The sequence below is a fragment of the Elaeis guineensis genome, chromosome 13 (genome assembly GCF_000442705.2).
Source record: "Elaeis guineensis isolate ETL-2024a chromosome 13, EG11, whole genome shotgun sequence".
In the NCBI taxonomy this organism is placed as follows: Eukaryota; Viridiplantae; Streptophyta; class Magnoliopsida; order Arecales; family Arecaceae; genus Elaeis; species Elaeis guineensis.
The window spans coordinates 60,746,001-60,771,313 of record NC_026005.2 but is presented as its reverse complement, the minus strand read 5'-3'; the positions used below and the strand labels follow the sequence as shown (position 1 = coordinate 60,771,313).

The 25,313-nt window shown below is 35.0% G+C and overlaps 1 protein-coding gene across 1 annotated transcript in view; it reads right to left on the bottom strand.

Annotated features, from left to right (window-relative positions):
- Window positions 1-2,203: 2,203 nt before the first annotated feature.
- LOC105060961 (aminopeptidase P1) overlaps window positions 2,204-25,313 on the bottom strand; it is a 34,367-nt gene continuing 11,257 nt past the window's right edge. The window contains exons 8-16 of the mRNA XM_010944861.3: window positions 24,627-24,694; window positions 11,856-11,922; window positions 9,700-9,834; window positions 9,484-9,564; window positions 7,907-7,961; window positions 7,721-7,825; window positions 7,554-7,625; window positions 3,712-3,836; window positions 2,204-2,689 (exon numbers count right to left, since the gene is read on the bottom strand). Coding sequence (XP_010943163.1) covers window positions 2,522-2,689; window positions 3,712-3,836; window positions 7,554-7,625; window positions 7,721-7,825; window positions 7,907-7,961; window positions 9,484-9,564; window positions 9,700-9,834; window positions 11,856-11,922; window positions 24,627-24,694 — 876 coding nt within the window. The 3' untranslated portion in view covers window positions 2,204-2,521. The remainder of the gene's footprint in view (window positions 2,690-3,711; window positions 3,837-7,553; window positions 7,626-7,720; window positions 7,826-7,906; window positions 7,962-9,483; window positions 9,565-9,699; window positions 9,835-11,855; window positions 11,923-24,626; window positions 24,695-25,313) is intronic.

Sequence of the window (25,313 nt, the reverse complement as noted above, 5' to 3'; positions counted from 1 at the left end):
TACATTATGGTACTTTTACCAACCGCTTGGTGCGATGCGGTTTGGGCTGCTATAAGTCGGTACAGGGATGATACTGATTGATTTTTTTTTTTTAATTATTTGAATTAAAATTAAAATTTTTATTTCGTTTCCTCTTTTTTTTAATTAAAATTTATTTTAATTAAAAAATATTTTTTAAAATTTAGAATTATAATTTTTATTTTTTTATTTTTTTATTTTTTATATTGTTTTTTATTTTTTTTAATTTTTTTGAGGTATTTTTTTATTTTGGATATTTTTAAAAAAATTAATTTGAAATAGGGATACTAATTTGAAATGGTGATTTTTATTTCAATTAAAATTAAAATTTTTATTTTTTTTAAATTAGAATTATAATTTTTATTTCTTTTCAATTTTTTTTAATGATATTTTTTTTATTTTTTTATTTTTTTAACATATTTTTTAGATATTTTTTTTAAAAAATTAATTTGAAATGGAGATACTAATTTGAAATGATGATTTTTATTTGAATTAAAATTAAAAATTTTATTTTTTTTAAATTTAAAATTATAATTTTTATTTTTTATTTTTTTAGATCTATTTTTTATATATATTTTTAAAAAAAATTAATTTAAAATGAAGAAAGTAGTTTGAAATGATGATTTTTATTTGAATTAAAATTAAAATTTTTATTTTTTTTATAAATTTAAAATTATAATTTTTATTTTTTTATTTTTTTATTTTTTTTGAAAGTAAAAAATTAAAATCATCATTTGAAATATATTTTTGAAAATGTCATTTGAAATGATGATTTTAATTTTTTTTTTTATCGTTCACGTTGAGAAGAGAGAGAGAGGGGGGTGGTGACGTGGTGGCCATAAAATGTCATTTTAAATAATATTTTATAAATTTATATTATTTTTATAAATATATATTTTTTTAATTATTTAGGTAATGAACTCTTCGGTGAAGCAGCAAATATACATTTACTTGTTGCTGACCTCTTCTGCACAAAAACATTTGATATTGCAAATGCCTCAAGGATAACCACGTACCTCAACATGTCATCATCTGCTGCACTGCTCGTACTCTTGATGCACCTGACCATATCGCTCGTGGATTCGTCGGTCTCTTAAAGAACCTACAGATCCCCGGATGCACATCGATCCAGATGGTTGATCTGCCAGAGGCAACTCTGGACCTTGATGGATGGATCTTGCAGAATGCGAACCAATACCTCATGGCTGACGGGATCCTCGGTGCGTACCGCCCAGTGCTAGATACACTGTACCATACTGGAATCAAAATTGTACACAGTAAAGTTGTACTGAGTTTCGATACCCTGAACCAATCTTTACCATTATTGTGTCAATATAATACTGATATGAATACTTAAACCGATATTGCGAACCTTGGTTGCAGCCTTGTAAGAGCATGAGAATATGAGATCTTTCGCCAAGTTCCAACACCACTGATCTATCCAATTGGACCACTAATCAAATCAATGAAACAGTGCCCAGGAGGCAGCCAGAGCGCATAAGATGGCTGGACTTGCAAGCCCCACATCAGTCCTATTCGTGTCATGCAGCAGCAGCAGGATGCTTCACACAAGCAAACAATTGAGCTGGCCCAGGGCCTAGAGCAGAGCAAGCAGAGGTTCCTTTGGCGTGGTAAATCAACTTGCTGAAAGTCTGCAGCCTATCCGAAGCCCGGAGGGGCCAGTTCCAATCCCTCCATACACTTGCCATATGGGTTTCTTCATTGAACCCAAGGGACGGGGCTGCTCCTCCCACATGGGCACCACGAATAAAAATACTAGCACTGTTGCACACAGGTCGATCAAAGGGTTTGAAACATTGTTCATGGAGTACCAATGATTGCATGGTCCCTCACATATCAGAGGATGAGTTCTTTGCCGCTGTGAGACTAGTGAGGTTGCTGATGGAAGGAGATGAAAGGAATGGGATAAGGAAGAAGGTCAGGAAGCTAAAGGATGACTTGCTGAAAGCTATTGAGGAAAGAGGATCTTCTATAATTCACTGTCTCATAATGCTAACAAATGGAAGGAATGTCTCCAAAATGCCACTTTGGAGAAAGACAACACAAGCAAGTAGCATAGTCATAAAAAAATATCAGTTTGGAAGAATGGAGATTAAGAGATAGGTGTTCTATTGTTTAAGTATATAATGTAATGGTAAATCCTATACCTAGACAGAAGGAAGAATTTCCACTGATAATTCAATATTTATTGTTGCAAAAAATTGATGCAAGAGAATTCCTTTGTTCTTAACACCCTTTTCAAAGAAGGGATAATCCCCACATTTCGATGATTATAAGAGACAAGCCAGTCCAAATTGTTTGTCAGATTTCCACCAATCAATATAATATGTCATATGAATCTATCTACGCAACCAATTCTACAGATAGTTACAGCATATATTGTCTAAAGACAACAGCTCATAGCTGATGAGAATTCTTCCAGATAATTTGGCTCCATTGGGCACGCATGGAGCAGCAAGCAGATGAAAAAGCCTCAAGCAGTTCACGCACTTCCATGGATGGGTTCAGTGGCCTTCTTCAGCCATTCCATCTCCTGCTCATTCAGGTACGGTGCCAAAACTTTTCTGCACTCAGCATGGTAAGAATTTACCCATTCAATCTCTTCTGGCATCAGCAGGGTCAAATCCATCAGTTTTTTCTGGTATGGCGCCTGCATAAAGGGTAGGATGTTGGTGTTGGTGACAATTTATAGCAGAACAACTGAAGGATCAACCAAAGATTCAACAAAAGCACTTAGCCAAAGCATTCTGAGCTGTTCATAAGGAAAAGAAAATTAAGACGTGATCAAAACATTTAACCCTTCTTGGTCAAGAAGTAAGAAAGGCAGAAACTTCAACAAAAATCAGAACTGGATCTTAAAATCCTTATATTTCTGATTATATATAGAATGTTAGTGAAGAGGATGGGGTAGAGAATGCTCAAAAGACCATCATGCAGCATCTTGCTAAAATGGCCAATCATATGACATGAGACTTTGAGGATGCAATCAGGATTTTTAAATTTGAGTCTTGGCTGCTTATATTAGAGGGAGTAACTCAAAGTTTAAACAAAAACGAATACTGAATCTTAAAATCCTTGGATTTCTGACAGATTTACAGAAATTTAGCAAAGAGGATGGAATACCACATTATTGTAAAAGTCTGCATGAAAATGACCACAAATTTTTAAAAATGCAAATGTTACGGACACACAAAACATGGAAAGCAGCTACCCCACTTAACCTTTAGAAATAATATACAACATGGAAGAAAAAAGTAATGGAAGAAGGTGGTATGTACAATGACTAATAATCGACCCTTTGATGTAAAAATAGCTCGGTCTTTGTAGCAAGGTCAGAAATGAAGATCAAAGATATCTTGGAGAACCAAAAGGCCAGAGGATTCTCAAGAAAAAGAACAAAAGGAAATGCTGAGCAATGGAATTTTCTTTTATACTTGTTTTCTTAATGGTCAAATGGTGGGTTCCAAACCTGTTTCATTTCACCAGAGCAAAAACATGATTAACTTTCATGTCTCCTCTAATTATTTGTTTTCCCAATTAAAAGTACAAAGAACCAAGCATTAATTGAACTAGAAACCAGAATGGATAATAACAGAAATATTAGAATGAAGAAAAGTAATCAATTAGTTTTTATAATACAAAAAAAGAAAAGAAAATAATACAGCAACTTACCCACGTTATATGCTCAAATGCTAAATAGCCCTTTTCACCAAAATTGAATTTCGTGCTGGCTTCTTTAACTATAAGAACATTCTCTAATCTGATACCGAAGTTTCCATCTTCATAATAACCAGGCTCTGTGGAGGAAAACATAGATTATGACGTAACAACCAAGAACACAAATATTCCATGGAACTGTGCAAGTAACTTCAAAGACTAAGAAATCATGCAAACCACATATTGTTCTTCGAATAATAAAAAGAACACAGAAGATCGCAGAAACATATTATGTAAGATATCCTGTCATTGCTCATTTTCCAAAGAAAAAAAGGCTGTTTCTCATAGTGCAAAAAATGATGCATCATAATAGAAAACCCACAATTAAGCATCATAGATTATAGGAGGCAATCACAGGTTGAGGCAAGATTATTCTCTGGTGAACTCAGTTTGTCAAGCCATCCATCCATCAACCTTCCTAGTTTCAACAAGACTACATGCTCTGATTGTATATAGAAACTAGTTTAGCAAAGAAAAATCCAAGTTGTGCATCATCAAAAACAAGGGCTGAAATAGGATTACAGGAAGCTTGAAAGCCAAAGATGGTGGAACCTTGAGGGAAAAAAAAGACACAAAAAAGAGGCAAACACTAGACTTGCAAAGTGCATTATACATTGCAGTTTTGATAGAATATATTAAAGAAATTTCTAATACAAGATACAATAATCTAATAAACAAGGTTCTTGCTTTTTGATGGACAAGGAGGACAAGGTGCAGGAAGACTGAAGCCCTAGATCTGGCATCTTCCCTCAATTAGCAACCCTAATCCACCTTTCTCTTGATCCCACCTTTGTATCTTTCTCCTCTTTGGCCAAAAGTCTCCAAATCCTCATTATAATCAACAGTTGAGATTTAAAAGTGATCCGGCATGCTTTTTCTGTGCATGGGAATTTTCTCAAGGTGCTGAAAAAGCATGCTTTTGCAGCACTTTTTAAGCAAAAGTGCCTCATCTTGGGGTAGGCAAGATGCAAGGCTTGCGCTAAGGTTCATTGTCTTGGTACTTCCATCTTATTATAGCATCAGTGTGTAGTATCATATGGTAATGTATTGAGTGTCCGTACGATACGGTGCATCCGGTACAGTATGATACCTGACCGGTATGGCAAACCTTGGCTTGGGCTCAGTGTGCACCTTGCAGCTAGGCATGCCTTTGACAACAGTAATTCAATACCCATTACACATAAAAAGATGGCCTAACAAAGGTGATATAGACGAGCTTCAAAAATTACTTGGACATCCAGTCAGTGACCACAGGAGGAGATAACATGATTTCTTTGGTTAGGTTTACAGAGTCATTGAAGGTGATATCCTTGCAGCAATGCTGCAGGTCATTTAGATAGTTAAACCAGAGATACAAAGAAGGGCATTCCCTGCTGTCCACATCACTTGAACTAGGCAAGACATGAGCATAGACTTTATATTAAGTTTCTTAAAACTATCTAAGGCTTGTTTCTGTTATGCAGTCATTATGATTGCTCGATTTAATTTGACCTAGAAGATTTGAAAGGTTTAGGATATTAGACACTTCAATTAGTAGTTCTTTAGCGACCAATGATCTTAAGGAAAAACAATTTATTCTTTTGCTCAAAACATGTGTTTTTATTCATCATGAAAGATAACCGCTAATAAACACTAAATAGCAAAAGCATAATCACATGCAACTTTTTTTCTGCACATGGTTGGTTGGATGGCAGAGGTTTGAGGTCTGAGGTGTTTCCAAATGGCAAATACCATGAGTTCATGCTGACATGTAATATTAAGAGGATCAAGTGAAATACTTTACTGAATTAGTGGACTTTAAAAAATCGTTCATAGAATTGCTGTTGAATACTCGATTATGCACCAAGATCATCATGAATGGAGAGCCTAATAAAAAGCCTTGAAATTCCCTTTTGTCCCACGTCAAAGAGCAACTTCAAGATGGAACCAGGAGATGGAAAACATGCTGCCATGACTGAAGTTATCACAAATTTCTTGTTGAGCAGAAGGTCACATGCTAGTTATATCATTCATTTAGGTGGTCATGATGCTTAAGGAGACTATCAGAAGTTCTTGATGCTATTCGTGTCAGATGGCTTTCCAATCTGGAAGCACTTAAGATAAGAAAGCTGCATTTAAGGTGCAGACTAATGAGTTTAATTTGTTCAGGTCATAAAAAAACTGATAAGTGCACAAAATCAATGAAAGATCCACGATCTTTTATTTCAAATACCATTAATATTCCTCTTATAAAACTATGTCCAGAACATCCCTTGTTTCCACTTACATAAGGTTACAATACCTGCTTTTGCTTCAACACGGTGATACGAAAAGAAAAAATTGAGAAAATAATTTATTAAATTAGTTCAAATGGATGGGTTTTTAAATTTTGGGTTAATATCAGTCAGTGTTTTGAAAGCCATGCCCAGGCACAAGGCATTGGCAAAGCCACCCCAAGCACCTCGCCTACAGTTAGGCAAGACCCCTTTAGAGAGGTGCATGCATCATTGAGGCTCCAAGCGACAAAAAAGGGCGTGCCATTCTTACATTAAGCACAGTCGCTTGATCAGATTTGCAAAGAGATTAATTAACGTGGCTAATTCATTTAGGGAAAGGGACCAAAAAAGAAGTCCAGTGGTTCGATGCTGCTGCTGCTGATGATAATTGCTAGGTAAAGCAGGCAGCCCCTTCCAACATATGTGCATAAATCTGAACTACAGTGCTCTCAACTTTTTAATTGTTGAAAATTGTTTATTTATTATCAAATATAATAATATTATGCATTCATTATACACACACACACACGTGTGTGTGTGCGCGCGCGCGCGCGGCTCACTTCATCACGGCACACACCTTGCTTTGCATCATGCGCCGGAGTTGGCACCTCAGTGTGCTTTGAACCATTGATAACTCTATTTCATTATAGAGAAGGTAGCATGATTTTCCTTAGGACAAACAAGGTGCTTAAAGAATAATATTAAATTATCTATAAAAGAAAAAGGCTCTTTTCTTATGTCATGTAAAATAGACAAAATTATGGTTGAAAGAAAATGTTCAATAGAGTGGTATATAACACTATGAATTCAGTTTGGCACCATCTGCTATTGAATGGACAGTTTTTTTTTTTTTTTTTGGTTTATGTAAAATAATAGTAAAAGAAAAGAAATTTGGCCATGACATCTCTTAAGTTCAGTACAATATGAAGACAGAAATTGCCACCGTGTGTGGTGCAAATCAGGTTATCACAGGACCACAAAGTGATTTTATTTATTCATCCACCAGTTTATTTTATTTATTTATTTATTTATTAAAAATAAAAAAACTGGTGGATGAATATGTAATTCAAAATCTCCAGTAAAATGCAAATTCAAAGTTCAAAATGAACCATAATTTTTATCAACATATATCCAAATGAAGAAAGAAGTATAAGGGAATTAGTAGAAAAAATCCATTTGTTCTTCTAAGTCCTCTAGAAAGATCTGGGACCAAAAACCTGTTTCTCGCTCTATCAGAACCAAAAAAAAAAAAAAAAATCTATAAAAGCTCAAAATCAAGGTTTCAAATATCACTGGGATGGAATGGTACAAACGGTACCATACCGTTCTACCAGGTTTCCAGCACTGGTACAAAGTATGTCGGTATGAGACTGCCCGTATCTCATGTCGGTACCTGGTAGTTTGCCATTCTTGGATGGGAAAAATAAAAACGTACAAGGTATGATACCAGTATTTGAAACCTTGATCAAAATAAAATTACAAGTGTCAAAAGCATTGACTATAAATAATAACGAAATTAACAGTAGTGAAAATAATACTAACCATCAGTCACAGTCATTGATGCTTGCAGCGGCACATTCCGAGCATGAGGTTTAAAGCTAATTAGATGAGGGCCTACTCAACATGAATTCAGGGTTAAAACTTAAAAGATTGCCTGGATCACAGATATAACAAAGTGGGAAATCAGAACAGATGAAGTATGATCTGACCTTCATGAACATTTAGATAAGATCCAATTCCATGACCAGTACCATGTCGATAATCGAGGCCATCCTTCCACAACGGGATCCGAGCAAGAATATCAAGAGCATGTCCTGTAATGAGCAATGCTTCCACATAGGCTATTTGGGAGAAACTCAACATGCAAGTTTTAGGTTTCATCAAATTGGCCTTACCAGTTGTTCCATTAGGAAATTTAGCAGTATCTAGAGCAATATGGCCTTGGAGGACCTGTCACAATCCATAATCAAATGTTACTCAATCCGGCATGATTTTATCTATCAGTAGTCAATCCAGCATGATTTATTTAGCTGTACTTTATACGATGCTAGAAGTGCAGAACAAATTGTCATCATCAATAATGCATATGCAGTGTAAGTAATACATTTGAAGCCAAAATAAGTCTATGACTTGTGATATAGATGTGAGAAGGATGACACTGAAAAACAGACTTTGAGTCAAAATTGGTCCATCCAAGCACTAGAATTTACAATTAGAATTATGAACTACTTTCCCTTCCTCTGATGTTTTAACCTCTTCTTTTGCTCCCTCTCTCTTCATAACCTAATTATATTCTTGGATAGAAATTAGAAAATCTACAAGATTATAATCAACAAAAAGTAAATAATTTTATTTTAGAACTATAAACCTCTTACAAGAGACATTGTGCTTCCATAAGCAAAAATACTTTCTGAATGGAGTATGCAGGCTGGAATGCCATTTAATTATCGAGAAGAATAGCACTATATTACTCTCTTTTAGGGACATTTGAACATTCACAAACATTTCATGCGTAAGTGCGTGTGCTTGTAATTATCGAGAAGAATAGCACTATATTACTCTCTTTTAGGGACATTTGAACATTCACAAACATTTCATGCGTAAGTGCGTGTGCATGTTTACAAGCACAGACATGAAGAAAGCAGACTCACGAACCACCTTAAGGCCCTGTTTGGCCCTGCATTTTTTCCTGCCTTAGCTGCTTTGCTTCAAAGTAAAGCAGACAAAAGCTGAGATTAAGGTGTTTGGAACAACACAGCACAGCAGCTATTACCAAAAAGTCAACTGTTTTTATTAACTTAACTTTACAGCACAGCAGCTATTACCAAACATCTTTCCCTCCTTTAGTTTAAAGTGCAGCAAAGCAAAGCACACTGCTTATACAGAAGCTACTTCATTTATAAGCACAGCACAGCAGGGCCAAACAGGGACTAAATTATTTCAGCACCCATAAACACAGAGAGAGAGAGAGACATACTCATAATTCATTTGGGGCCTTTTGGATCTTTTATATCTTATCCCTCTATTGTCTCCATCCAAAAGTAGGAGTTATGGAGGAGAGAGGATTGTGTGAAAGAAGAAATTTAGGGATCACGGATTTACAGCCTAGGAAATGTGACAACACAATCCACTTGCAAGATGATTTACTGTATCCCTAAAAACCAAAGATAATGGCCTCCAGACCACTGCTGATCTCTCAAACCACTTCATCACAGTGTTTCTTTCCAAATTCTCCCCATGTAAGAAGAAGATATAAATGGATTAATCATCCGCACATCCGAACAAGCCAACCATGAACACGACTGAAGACAGCACATCCAAAGCAGTACAAGATGGCATCTCACTAAGGGTATACACAGTAGTATTATCTAATCATACATATGCACTACACAATCCTGAGTGATTTAATCACACACAGAACCTTAAATTATTTGATGTAGGAAGTTGGAACAAATGGAAAAAATCCACTTACAGCAGTAAAGCACGATTTCTCATGAGATGAAGGTTTCCCAAGATGCACAGTTCTTGTTATATCAGTCGTTCCATCTAAATACTTTAAAAACATGGAGTGTTAGAAAATGCTGAGACAATTGGAATAAAAAGAAAAAAAAAGAATGTTATGGGTCAGAATTGTCATATTGTACCACACAAGAGGGTGGAATTAAGAAATTAAAAGTTCTAAACATACCTGCGCCCCTGAATCAAATAGATAAATGCTGTTAGCATCAAGTTCAGCGCATGTATTTGACTCTGGCGAATAATGAATAACTGCTGCATTAGGACCAACTGATGAAATCGTTGGGAAACTTAATCCTTTGAAATTCTGTGACCAGACCACAAGCCAAAAGTTGATCAGACATTTTTTTAGGTGCCCACATGGCAATGGAAGTTCAATGAACAAAATGACTACACATGATGAAAGGATAACCGAATTGGCATTGCAAGATCAACTTTCAGTTGATCGGTAAGCAAATCTTGACTGTATTTGTAAACTATTCCATACAAAAGCTAACAAGTCGTGAAATAATCAATGAGTGAAAATAGATGAAATAATCAATGAGTGAAAACAGATTCCTACAACTTGAGATAAAGGGCTGAAAGCCTGATACTGCCAAAATAAAAAGGAACAAAAAGGACAGGTTGAGGCTTGAGACTAATAACTTCCTAATGCTCGATGTTCAATCCATCCACAGGAAAAAAATCATGTGGCCTCATAGAACTAGATGAACGAAAAATAGCCCTGTTTGGATACCCCAAAATATTGGATTATTGGACAATACTCCAGTAGTTTTAGTGTCAATCATATACCAATTTCCAGAGAAATGTTTGGTTGCCCATTTTAGAGCCTGAAAATACTCCAAACAGACCAAACACCAGAGTATTCTCATAGCCCACAAAAAGTGGCATAAAATATTTTACTCCATTCACCAGGCTCAACCCCTTGTGCCCCCACTTCCCTTCCCCCACCGTAACATGTCCACCTCAACCCCCTACTGGCCTTCACTGAGCATTGTGACAACATTGGCCATGGCAACAACATCGATGGCCTCCACTGATGAAGGCGCCAACATTGGTTCTAGGGTGGAAAATGCCCCCGCGCCCCTCTCCCAACCCCCTTTCCTCCTCCCTCCAACACCAGCAACGACCCTACCCCACCACCAAACCACCAACACCCTTTCCCTCCCACCAACAATCCATGTGATTCCCCCACCCCCAAGCTCCTCCCCTAAAATCCCTATTACTGCCACCATAGTTATGGGGATGGCAATGGTAGTGATGGTGTTGTAGAGGTGGTGGTCGTGGTGATTGTGGTGGTGGGTGTAAATGGGGATTAGTGGAGTTGCAGTGGTGATAGCTTGGTGACAATGGTAGTGATGGTGCTGCAATGTTGGTTGTGGTGTATATTTCTTATCCTCTTTCCTTTTTTTCTTTTTCTTTTCTGTCTTCGCAACAATCATCTACAAAATGGGTTGGTGAATCTCTCACTGTTTTGCACAAAAAAAAAAAAAAAAAAAAAAAACTGACCTATCTATTGATTTTGAGATCGTAAAATTTGCTCTAATTAATAATCCTTTAACTCTTGGATAGTTAATAGCAGTGAGAAAAAAAGAATATATTTATGTTAAAACATGTTTTTGAGACATTTATGAATCAAAATCGGATTTATGGAACAACTCAATTGTATATTCATGGAACAATCCAATCCAATTGGAACAATCCAATAAGGATTGGTACACAAGGTTTGTTGGACAATCACAACCGTACGTTTATGTTTGACTGTTAGTAGCTTGTCATTCTTTTGATTGGTTGCTTTTTATTTTAATTGTGGAGTAGTTTTGTGGACCTAGGATGGATGAATGCAACAAAGAAACTACAAACAGGGTGTCCTTGTGCACGAGGCTCCCACCTTTGGAGGGAGTCTAGGGAAGGCCAGATGTTCACAGCCTTATCCCACATAGGGAGAGGCTGTTTCTGTTTTTCGAACCCACAACCTGCAGTAAAATGGAGCAACCTTACCATTGTGCCAAGGCTCACCCTCTTATGAATGCAGCAAAGAAACAGTTTCCTGAAAAAATTTCCTGTTAACATGCAAACACTTGAAGCCACTGAAAACCAGGTTATTTTTTCTTGAAGTAATCACTTTATTTCTAGAGATTTTTATTTCTCGATAATTTTTTCCTGAGTACTCAAACAGGGCCTTAATAGGACTGCCATTATCATGAATTACTAGGTACAACTCATTGTTGGGATCTAAAAGATTGATGGGTTTTCTTCTACATGCCATATAACACACGTCAAAATCTATGAGTAGGACATCCTACAAAAGAATGAATAGAGGCATACCTCTTGCTTTGCACGGAAGCCCTCCAATTTATCACTCACAGATACCTCTGTTAGTTTCATAGAATCCCTGCAACAATTAGTAATGATTGGTTAACAAGGTAAAAATAGTCAAACAACTAGCAGGAGCAAAACAGTACCCAAATGAAAGTAACCATCAATTTCAACCGAAAGCTCCAGCTAACCGTGGATCTAAGTTTGCTAATATGGCAATGCATAAAATGTTTCCAGTAAATATTTTTGTGACTGTATGTCGCACAGCTCAGAGAACTAAAACAACATAAAGATCTATGCAGTCCTCAAATGATATAAGGCAATATTACTAGTCTGAACATGCAGGCAGCAAGCAAAATAATCATTCAAAATCTTACAGGCAGGAAATAGGAGGGACTGGAGTATCAGCAATTAAAAATTTAAGACTAGCATCATGATAAAAGGAATTAGCATTCACAGCAGTTAAATATTAAACCCAGGCACACACATAGACAATCAAATACATATTTCCACATAAAATAGATAGATTAGCAGGATACTAACAAATTCACATGGTAAAGTGACACAAGAAATTCTTACAAAGGAGATATGTTGTGGACATCTGGCACACAAGAGCAACAGATATTACTCTTCCTGGCTAGTTTTATGAGGGACATGGCAGATGCAACAGCTGAATGCCCTTTTTGGAGGAACATGACAGACTTAGATATACAGCTTCTCTAGAAGACTGGAAGGGTTGTTTTTCTCAGGATGCAGGGCAGTCTATGGAAGGGGACATGTTTGGGCTTAGGAAATAACTGAAACACAAATGTTGCTGGAAAATTGGATTCAGCCCTGAGTTTTAATCAACACCGAACAACAAAGATCAAAGTGAAAACACAAAATGGACAATGGATGTCGTACTGAACCTAAAGAATTTGAATGTAGGATTAATTAGAAAATGAAAGGGTTTGATGCCATTTTTAGCACTGAATCCAATGCCTTGCTGTCCATTCAGATGGGATTTGATATTTCATATTCATTGAACTAACAAGGTGTTTCTAAATCAAAAACAAATTGATAAAATAGAAGTTAACCTAAGATATTCAAACTTAGGCTGACTATTGGACCATGAGCTAAAATAAAGAAAAAAAAATGATCTGAACGGACTTTTCAACAGAATAGAAGCATACTATAAAACAGAAAGAAGACGAAATAAGAAGAAAAAGGGTCAAAGGAAGAGGAACTATAATACAGGACTCCAGGACCTAAGAATCACACCACAACAGAGAAAAAACAAGGACTTCATTACTTTCTTCATTAATCAATCATCCAACTCTGTTACATAAAACACTAAGATCTCATTTCTAAACATAAAGAAATAACAAACCATCTTTGTTTCAAAAAAATCCCAGAATTACCACCAATAAAGCACAGTTACATTGACAACAACACTCAAATATGAGAAAATCCTGCCTTGTAGCCGTATTAGACAATCTTGGATCCCCGTCATTATCTAAGGTTAGCTTCTATTTATCAATTTATCATTTAGAAAAACCTTCTTAGTTCAGTTTAAATGAAATGCCAGATCCAATTTGAATGGAAAACAAGGCACTGTATACAAGTCCCAGATGGCACCAAATCCTTTCATTCCCTAATCAAACCCCAGATTCAAACTCTTTGGGTTCAATATCACATCCACCATCAATTTTGCATTTGAAATTGGATTTTTGTGGTCCAGCTTTGATTAAAACTCAGGTCTGCATCCAAGTGTCCGGCAATACATGTGTCGGACTTTCAGCTTTTCCTCAGCCCTAATAGGTGCCCCTTCAGACTGTCCTACATCAAGTTGACTGCCACTGAAGCATGGTTATTAGTTTTCATGGATACTGTAGTACAAAAAGTGACATGAACAGTACCATTACAGTATTTGACCCATTAAACTATCAAACGAAGAGAGATATTTTAGACTCAGATTTTAATACCAAAGCCGCTAAAAAGTAAAAGTAACCAGAAATGAAAGAAAAACAGCAAATTGACAACTAATTGACAAATAAATAAAATATGAGAAAAATCTTTTAAGTCCCGGAGTCCTCCGATGCATCATTAACAATCTTGGATCTCCATATCTTTTAAGACCAATACCACAAGATATCTCTGCAAAACTGTGGTTGATGTAACAAAGGGAGTTGAGTCTACAGATGGAGTGGATACTCATTTTTGCTTAAACCTCAGTGAGAAGAATTTCCCAAAATGTTTACCTTTTTAACAAGACTAAAATAAGCATTTTTAAGATGTTAAACAAATAGATTCCCTAAATGATGGGAGTTTGAATCAATATGTCAAGCAGATTGTGGAAGTCAAATTTTTGGAGACCCTTGTAGAATTATCAAAAAAAAAAAAAGAAGAAGACTTCAGCAGTGTCTATGACCATAATCAGAAGGACAAATCCAAACAATGATATTGGATGTCATTTGAGGATTAAAGAGGAGATAAGGAAAAGCAGCATGATTGACTATTACTACAAATGAAATTTGCTTTTAATAGGTGAAATAACAGATCCATACTCAGCATCATATATGGTTTTCTTTTAAGATTGTCTATGCAAGAAAACTGCCAACTTACCCAGACTTAGAAACGACCAGATGATGCGAGAACAAGCAAAAGCAAGGAATGCAAGGTATAGATCTTTCTAGAATACAAATTTGTACAAATTTAAATGCTCCAAGGTAAGCAGGAGAATGTTGGATCATTTCAAATTGTAAATGTGTATAAGAAACAAACAAGTCAAATATTACTTTTCAACTCAAGTTTCCGTCCATTTCTAAACTTAAGCATTTAATTCCTACAACGGTGATGCATCTTGTAAGAGGGATGAAATCAACTCAAGAATAAGCTCCTTTCAAGGGGTTCAAACTTCAGACACTGGTAGCAGAGAACTCAGTGATTATAGTGACTACTGACTACAACGTGTGTACCATTGCTGGCTTGAATAGCACTTCATTGTACCAGTTGAACTAAACATGCCAAAAGCTAGGGATAAGGAAGAACAAAAATCAGAAAGATTGAGAAAAATCAAAAAAAATCAGTATATCTATCAGAAATTATTGGATTGATGGTCTCAAAATGATCAAAAAGTCAAATGATTGCTTCATGCATACATGCATCTTTCTTCCTCAAGTTTTCTTCTTCAAGCATGTGACAAAATTGGCTCAAACTGGCTCAATCTAGCCTAAATCACAATGAATCAGCCAATAATAGTAGTTCTAGCAGTTAAGCCACGATTTTCGCCTGCACATTTCCTATGAATTAACCACAGATTAACTCAAGGGAAAAGAGTGGACCAGATAGGGCTGATACCAACATGAACCAGCTGGTGTTTGTTCTAAGCCAGATATTCTTGCCAGGTGTATTATAGAAGATCAATCAGGCAGTCAGAAAGCAAGAATGCAGATGGACAACATACAAACAGGACAACATCTATACTATACATTAAAGGAGAATCCAGAGCTCTCCCAGCGCGCCATGTGTCGAACTCTGGATTCTCCATGGTGGTTTTATTTTTTTTTACTTCGAACCTCTCCTGAGCCCTCTAGAACCCTTAAGAGTTCTCCTGAACCCTCACGAACACCCACCTCCTCCCTGCTCTCCTCGCTGCCACCTCCCACTAATCTCCATCGTCGCCTTCCTCTCCATCATCACCGGCATTGGCCTTCCCCCTCCTATCTCCCTCACAATGCCAACCTCTTCCCTGCTTTGCTCGCTACCACCTCCCGTCGGTCTCTGCTGTCACCTTCCTCCTGATCCTCACCAGCGTCAGGCTCCCCCCTCCAATCTCCCTCGGTGCTTTCCTTCCCACAGATCTCCCTGTTTTTTCTTTTTTTTCTTTTTTTGCTTCGTCTGCTTCCCAACTGCTCCATTTATTTTCTTTTTTTTGCCTTTCCTTTGTTTCTGCTGATTTTTTTCTATGTTTTCCCTCTTACTTCCTCTATTTTTCTTTTTTTTTTTTTTCATTCTCAGGTGTCTCAGTCGGGTGGGAGGCTTGGAGTGGCCGAATGGGAAAGAACCCCATTCGGAATCAGAGAAACTCCTCTAATCTCCCTCGGATGCTCTCCTTCCGGTAGATCTCCAAAAAAAGTAGAAGAAATGAAAAGAAAAAAAAATGATCAATCAATGTTGGAAAAAGACTTACCTTTGAATCATTCGCGCTGTTCTTGAATTATTTGAATCTGAAAACTTCATCCCTTTTACTTCTTTGATTTGGTTCACATTTTTTTCTATTAAGTCCTACTTTTAAGTGATCTACTTTCTGTTGGACATCTGATTTTGTGTACAAGATACTAAGATATGATGGAGGACATTAGCTGCATTTTCTTTTATTAATTGTGTTCTTGCCTGTAGATTGAACTAATTCTTGAAGTTCATGCTTGATTTCTGGCTGATGATAAGAGAATTTAAAATTATATTTCGATGCTATAAAATATCTGAAAATGCATAATATTACCTTGTCCTTTAAATTTAGATGAATATATACTCATTGAGAGCAAGCTACCAGTGTAGGTATTTTTCTGCATATAATAGTGCTAAAAGGGACAACACATTGTTCTTATAAAATGCGTAATATAATCTTCTTTAAATATTTTGTGCTATATAAATCTGTCAAGTTTGACAGATGCTGAGAGATAGACATTAATCTCTATCCAAACAGCTTATTGGATGTTGTCCGATTTTTCTCATTGAAAACAATACTTTCACTGAGATTTCATCAATCTATGAGGGAAAAGGTTTGGCCTCTTAATTTTCCACATTTTCTTTGTTTTTGTTGATTTTTCCTATGTTTTTCCTTGATTTTTTCTTTACCTTTTTCATTCACAGGAGTCTCAATCGGGTGGGAGGCTCGAAACGGCCGAATACGAAAATTTAGATCCATCTCAATTGGAGGCTTGGAGCAGATGAGGTAACTCTCGCTTCTCTCAATAAAGTTTATTGAAATCTATTATTTTCATAGATTCTTTTTTACTATTATTTGGTAGTTTAAAAAATTTATTACTACATTCATGTTAATTTGACTTCAAGATTGGACAGCTTGAAGGTAATTAAATGCTGATTATTGCCATGATGTTAATTTGATTTCGAGATTGAATTGTTTGAAGGTAATTAAATGATAATATGAAAAATTTATTACAACAAATCTTTTTGTGATGGAATGGGAGGTTATACATACATACATACATACATACATATTGTTAGAAAAATAAGTGAGTTATAGCTGCCTTTTTTTTGTGGGTGATTTTGTAGTTTCGGATCCATCTATTGAGTAGATATTTTTAACAAAGTATTCACTCCATTTTGCTCCATATTAGTTTATTGATAAATAAAAAAATTATAAGATTTTTAACTTTTATTTTATTAAAATTTATTATATTATATTATTTATTATTAGAGTAAGTTAATCTAGTGATTTTCTCTTCCATATTTTTATGTGATTTTGTTGATTTAGTTATGTCTGCTCGTATCACTTAACAGTGGCGTATTTGATCATTTAGATGATTCTTTTCCTCCTATCATATTTAGCTTTTTAAGTCAATTTAAACAAATTTTTAGGCGAAAATAAAAATATTATTCTAAAGAGACATGATGTATATGATGTTAGGTAGGTTCAAAGTTATCAAATCGGGTTTCGACTCGTGAATCGCCCATGCCTTAACTCGATCGCAACTTGAATCGTGACTCAAATCGTAAGATTCATTATCAAATTCAGTTTTTTTATAAAATGATAGGTATAAGCATAAAAACAAAATTAACATTATAAAAATGATAAAAAATATAATAATACCTTATTTTGTATAATGAATTTGATGATTATATCGTCTAAATGGAAAGACACTTGCCTCCATAGTAAGATATATGAATCCAAATCCCTTTATGGTCAATATTGCATTATTTGTATAACAAAATAATTCAAAAAATATTAAAATAAAAGCACAATCAAAATGTATATCTATCTATTAATCAATGAACACTCAAAAAGTATAGGTAAGTTTAAAATATTAAGTCTAAAACATAAATTAAAAATAAAAATCAAGCGTTACTAATTCATTATTCACTCAAAAAATAAAATAGAATCTTCAATCATCATAATCATCCCCAAGACTAATATCGTCATCGCCGCCGCCACCGCTGTCATCGTCATCATCATCATCATCATCTTCAAGCATAATCATCTCTTGATTCTCTTCTTCTTCCTCTTCTTCCTCGTTACCTTCATCTTCTATCACTTCAATATCTTCCTCAACAACCTTTTCTTTCCCTTTACCTTTACTATCAACATTTAAGTTCCTTGGTCCTACAAAAATATTTTAGCAATCAACAAAACCAAATAAGAAAATAATGCAATTATTTAAAAAATTAAAAATTTTAAAAAAAATTAGAAAATAATTTGCATACCTCTCTTCCTTCTCCTATTATTAGGTCCCTCATTAATATTAAAACATTCATTTACATCTAACCAAGACACATCATCCAGTAAGCATGGCTCTTCTTGTTTAGTTATCCACTAATCATCTGATTCCATATCTGATAAGTATATCGGATCATATGTCTCCCCCCTTTCTTATCTTTTTTGTTGTCTCATCTCAAGTTGAATATTATACTTGACAAACACCAAGGCATTCAACCTTTGTTGCTCCAAACGGTTCTTTTTTTTAGAATGAATATATTCAAATGTGCTCCAATTTCTTTCACATCCGATGGTACTACAAGTAAGACTTAGTACTCGAATTGCTAGCCTTTGAAATTCTTTGCATTGTTCTCCAAAACTCTCCCACCATAAAGCTAGATAAATAAAATAAGATAAATTAAATTTAAATTACACAAATAAAAATGAATTCATAAAATTTAAATTATAATTATCCGATTATTTTTTATTTCTTGTCGATACCGCCATGTCCATCCCAAATAAACCCTTGGCCTTCCTAAATTTTTCAAGTTGTGAATCAAGAATGATTCTTGTTTCAACATCTGGATACATCCTCTCAATTGTCTTGAACAATCCAATTTTTACTTCAACATCAGCATTAAAATTAGGATCATATTGAAACCTAAAAATCAAGAATCAAAAAATAAATTTAAATTAAAAATAATAAAATTTATTAATAGAATAATATAAATTAAAAAAATGTGACTTACTTGGGATTAAGATAATATGCTGCTGCATAGAGTGGTCTATGGAATTGCAAATCCCAATGAGTGCCAATAATCTCCCAAATATGATCATACCTCTTTTTAACATTGTTGAAGTTTTTGCCAATTTGTTCCTTTACTCTATCCTTTGCTTTATAGATATAACCCATAGCCGGTTTTACATCTCCATCAACAAGTCTCAACACTTTTACCAAAGGAAGGACACACTTCAAACAATATTTTGTAGCTTTCCAAAATCTGTTATCACTCAATACAATTTTTTGAACTTTTCTAACTTCAAATTTGCATGGATAAGTGCTTTTTGCCCATTCCTCTGAAGCAAACATAGCCCTTAAAGCAATCTTCCTGTCTAATATGCTTCTCAAAATGAGATAGGATGTTGCAAATCTAGTAACTGCCAGTCTTGTCAATTTCTTATTTTTAGAATATTTTCTAAATAAACTAAGAACTCAAGTATGGCGGTAAATGTAAACTGTAATTTGTCTAGCCTTGCCAAGTGTATTAAAAAAACTGGAATGTTTTCAATGTCGCTAAGTATTAAATCTAAACAATGGGCTGCACATGGAGACCAAAAAAGATGCTTTCTCTTTTCTTCTAAGAGTCTACCCACGTCAACATAAGCAAAGGCACTATTTGTCACCACTTGAACTACATTTTCCTCCCCGATCTTCTCTACTAAGCTGTCGAGCAATTCAAACAACTTATTTGAATCCTAACTAACATCAGAGATATCTAATAATTTGCGAAACACAATCCCACTTGGACTATTCACAAAAAAATTAGTAATAGACTGACTTTTTCCATCAATCCAACCATTGGATATGATTGAACATCCCTTTTTTTCCACTCATCTTTATATTTCATCCAACATTCATTAACACTTTCTACCTCTTTCTTCAAGAAAATAACTCTAGCTTCATGATAAGAAGGGAGTTTCAATCCCCTCCCATACTCACCAACAGATTTCATCATTTGAGCAAATAAAGGACTTTTGAACAAATTGAATGCCAATGCATGTCCATATAGAAATCTACAAATATCCCTAACCACTAGTTCTCTTTTTTTAACCATTTCATTCATTGTTTGTTGTTTCCATACATTTTTCCTTCCTTATTTTTGCATTTGGCTCATCTACTTCAATGCACTCAACATCATCACCAAAAGTTCTCTATTTCTTTCTCCTCCAACAAATTTTAAAAAAAAAATTGAATTTTTTTGAGAACTTGAGCACAAGGAGAAACATTGTTATGTGTACCTGCAAGATGATTTTTCATTCTATTCACTCCTCCCCAAAAGCTCTTATTACAATAATTGCAGACAAGATATAATCGATTTCCATTGCCCCCTTTACCATCATCAATTTTTTTACAATGATTCCAAGTTGGATCCACAAGTTCAGTTTTTCTTCTAGGTGCCATTATTTAATAAAACAACAATGAAGAATCCCAATGTAAAGTATGTAAGCCAATCTCTGTTAAAAAGTAAGAACTGTTAAAAAAAATGAACCGTTCAAAAAAACATAAAAAACTTACTCTTATTACTGTTGATTTTTTTTTTTTGGTTAAGTGACTGGCTGTGCCACGGTTAAATGAACACAGACAATGGGATGGGGACCACACAAGGGCAACGGGACCACAGGTCCACAGCCCACTTGTCTTCGAAGCTCCGATAAAAAAAGAAAGAAAGAAAGGGGGACCAGCCCACTCGGCTTAGAAGCTTCGAGAAAACCATAACAAAGAGCTTCTGTCTGATCGAAAAAAAAAAGCATTCGCAGGTGGCTTCAGAGAGGAGAAATAGAGAGATCGGGCGGCTTCAGGGAAGAGAAAAAAAGAGATCGAGAAGAAGGATTCGATCCGATTAAAAAAAAAACTTCGGGGTTTCGGGGAAGAGAAACAGGGAGATCAGGGAAGAAGGCTTTGGTCCGATAAAAAAAAAGCTTCGGGGCTTTGGGGAAGAGAAATCGAGAGATCAAGGAAGAGAAACAGAGAGAGCAACGGGAAAAAAGGTACCTACCAGACCAACGACGAACTCGCAGGGATGCTTCGAAGGCTTCGAGGCTTCTTCTTTCCCACGCGATCTCTTTCTCTTCTCGTCATAGTTTTCGAAGGCTCAAAGCAGTCGGAGAAGACGGAGAAACAGTCGGAGAAGATGAATAGAGGTTTAAAGGTTTCAAATCTTTTTGATTTGCAGCAGATTTTGCCAAAATTTGACCCTTTTTTTGCCAAAATCTAACTCTTCGGCTTCCAAAAACAATGACCAACAACTGATTTGGGATTCTGAGAACTTAACTTTTCTGACTCGTCGGTATCGGACGATCCCATGAGTCGCACAATTCCGCGAATGAGTCTGCGATTCAGGTACAATTCCTCTACTTTCTCGATTCTCCATTTCGTTTCAACTCGATCAGGCTTTGAATTGTCGCAAATCGTATGAGTCGAATCGCGACTCGTACGATTCCTAACAACAGAGGATAGGTTAAAGAAAAATATATCAAATTTTAGAATTTTTGGCAAGATATTCTTAGTGATTCTAGCTTCATAACCCTAACTATGGGCGTCCATCCTATAAATATTTTAAAATATATTTAGAATTTATTTTCAATTAGTTGTTTAAATTTTTTTGTAAATATTTGATTTTTCTCTTAATTATAATTGCATAAATAGACATTGTTCAAATTTCATCAAGAAAAAAATTTGAAAGAAATTATCAAGAAACTAGGATTGCTTAAATCAATATACAAATTTGAGGTTCAATACAATATAACGAAGTTATCAACTGCACTCAGCAGGTAAGACTGTGAATCTCATTGTCGTTTTTTTGTTATTAATTCCTTATTATGTTTCAAGAATACGTTACTATTTTTATAGCTTTTGGTTTGTAGGAAAAAATAAATTTTAAATCTATGGGAAAAGATCTTGCCTTTTAATTTTGCCATCTTTTCTTTGTTTTCCTGATTTTTCCTATGTTTTTTCTTGTTTCCATTCGTGGTGACAGGCTCGGAGCATCCGAATAAGAAAGTTTAGATCCATTTCAATCAAGTGGGAGGCTTGGAGAGGCCAAGGTAACTCTCTCTCCCCCTTTCAATGAAATTTATTGAAGTATAATATTTTTTATTGATTATTTTTTACTGTTATTTGGTAGTTTAAAAAATTTATTTTTGCCTTGATGTTAATTTAAAATAGAATTTTAAAACCAAAGATGAAGTTGTAGATAGGGATGATATTTAGTGTCTTATACATGATGTATATAGCCATTTGGTGTGCCATTATTTAGTACCAATTACTTTTATTATATGTTTTTAAAGAGTAGAAATAGGACCAAGATAAATTTTTAGAAGATTATATATTCGAAAAGAAAAATATTAATCTTTTATTATTATATTTTATTATTTTTATCATCATTTAAGTAAAGCCTGCTGCATAGCGCAAGTTAGTTGCTAGTTAGGCATGTAGGTAGAGGACCAAGAGGAGTCCAGCAAATCTTGTGTTTACATCCTGGACATTGAATCCCAAAACAAGGAGTTGCATTGCTCCATGCTGCACATGTTTTCCTCAATGAAAATTGAAAGTGTGCAGATGAAACTGTTGGAGGTCCTATTTCTTTTTGTGTGAATTGTGAAGTGTGGGGTTGGGAGGGATGAGATATGATCAATGGCTTAAGTTTAGTGCTTTGACTGCTCAAGCTCACACCAACACAGGAAAAGCTATAGGGTAAGTAGGTTAGCGAGGCTTTAGAGTGCCAAGAATGGAATATGGCTGAAATTTTCAGATTTATACCTGAAATTTTAATGAACTAGCAAGATCATGTTTCCGAAAAAAATGAGGGGACCAATCACAGACTAGGTTTATGGCCATGGTTTGGCATACCGCCCCATACCATCCAATATCAGACATACTATATTGTACCATTATGTTGTCTCGTACCATACTGACCGACACTCAGTATGTTGTCTTATACCATACAAAACCATATACAAACATTATAATATGATGGTATCGGTATAGGATCTAATAATGAGATGGCGAAATATGCTTAAGGAAATAAAAAAATATATATCTAATATCAAAAAAAAAAAACTAGATGGGGGGAAGGAATTGAGAAGAGAATTTTGAAATCAAGGGAAAGAATGTAGTGCACAAAATTCAACAAAAACCAATAGAAAAAGGAATGTAAGTTCCTTAGTGTCTCAAACAGTTGTGAATCTACACCTGAATCATAAGGTTGCAAGCCTTGTGCAGCTGTGCTAGATCTATAGATCGCATCAGAGAGAGGAAGCGAGAATGGCCTCTTTGGTTCATTTCTTTGATTTGCAAATCCATCCACCAATCAGCCAAATTTTATCCCCTGTTCAGGCTTTTATCGCTTCTCCAAACTTGGAAAATAGGACAGATAACTATATCCTACAGATACAAAAGAAAACAGATACATATCCTACAGAGACTTCACTCTCCCAATCATCTTCAGGCTACTGAAAGGTAGGATACTTGATTGGGAATTCTTCCACATCTGGCAGAACCTTTCGTTAAAGATTATCTTCCATAAAAAGGACCAACCATTACTTATCTTCCTTCAAAAGGAATCTCCACCTTCCTTCCAAACAATTGATCTTAGCAGTTAACAGAGATGAAAACTCTGTTGGAACTTGGTACCATCCTTCGCTTTCAAATAATTTAGATGTTTTCATCTGGAAATTTTTATTAAATCATAAAAAAAGAACCTAACCAATAAAATCATTACAATAAGGTGTTTAGAGGAATGAAAACAGGAAAAACTCAAAAAGAGAGCCAATATAAACTAAAACAAGAATAGAATCAAGATCTTTTTAAAACTTCAATTTTGTTGAAAATGATACTGCATCATAAACTCAATAAAATTGATCGTATCATATTTTACAGCCATACTATTGATAATTTAGATAAAATTCAGTAAAAAGTAGGTTTTTAACAAGACTTTTTATATCACTATTACTATTATAGGTGCATTAGAATTTCCAAGTTGTCTATACTCTTGGTTTTTTCTTGACATGCTTCAAAGTATTTCTTGCATGGAGATTAAGCAACATTCATATGAATTGATAATTCCTAGTGAAATTATTTGATAGGCTGTTTTCACATAATAAAGGAACATGCCTTGCAGTTAACACAGTTCAAGCAAGCCAGACTAGTATCTCAACCAGTTGTATGACACTCTTTATACTGACAAAGGAGGAAACCCCCCGATAGTTGGCTATAATTGTAGCGTCCAAAACTGAGGAAAAAAGGAGCTATTTGACACATCCCAGTCATCTTTATGATTACCAGAAGATTACTAAAGTTAAACTTCTATTTGATTAAAAAAAGGTATTTGACTAATATTAAGATCAAGCATTGAATCAAAGCACCAGAGTAATTTGATTAGTAAACCCATACAAACCCTGAAGCATTGGTCAGATGACACTCATGGATAAAACCACAAAAGTAAATGTCCATCAAAATGAAACTTTCAAGAGAAATAGCTAAGTAAAAGAAATAAACCAGTAGGAATATAACAAATACCTGCGAAGTCATAATCAGTTTTAAGAATATTTAAACAGATTTAATAAATGAGTTGTTATCTTACAAATGTTTTCTCTTATGTGTTCCCTCTGATTCGTAGAAGTAACCAGAAGCTCCATAAATCTCTTGCATCTAGAAAAATGGGAAAAGTCAGTTACCATGTTGTACAATTTAATCATACAATAAGACCAAACCAAAGTCGCAGGGGAATTGCAATATTCATTATGGAACATAAAACTTCTTTGAAACCAAATCATCTATTATGCATGTAGACTTAGAGACAAGAAAAAAGTTTCATTTATTGCTTTTAAAAAAAAAACAGATCAGGGGGGAAGTCATGGAAATTCAGCATAAATTTTCCACAAGACTTGCCATCTTGATAGAATAAGCATCCATAATGGATTTTGCAATTTCACTTTCAATAGTCAAAAAAAAATATTTTTCAAGATAACAAGTACCTCTTAAAGATCTCTCAAGGATCTTTCAAGGATTTTCCCTCTTAATTTATTCCGCTTTTCTCACCTCTTCTCTATAAATGGCAATAGAGCTTGAGATACTTAGAAGCATTTTAAGTACTGGATTGTAGCATCTAGTACAGGGCATACCGTTCCATACTAGCAGGGATATGGTTGCTGGTGCCACCTATATAAACCAAGGGTTGTATTGTACCAACACTTGGTATGGGGTGAATCAGTTGGGTGTCAGTTTGAGTTCCAAAAATGGTAATTAAAATCTTGCTTCTAAAAACAAA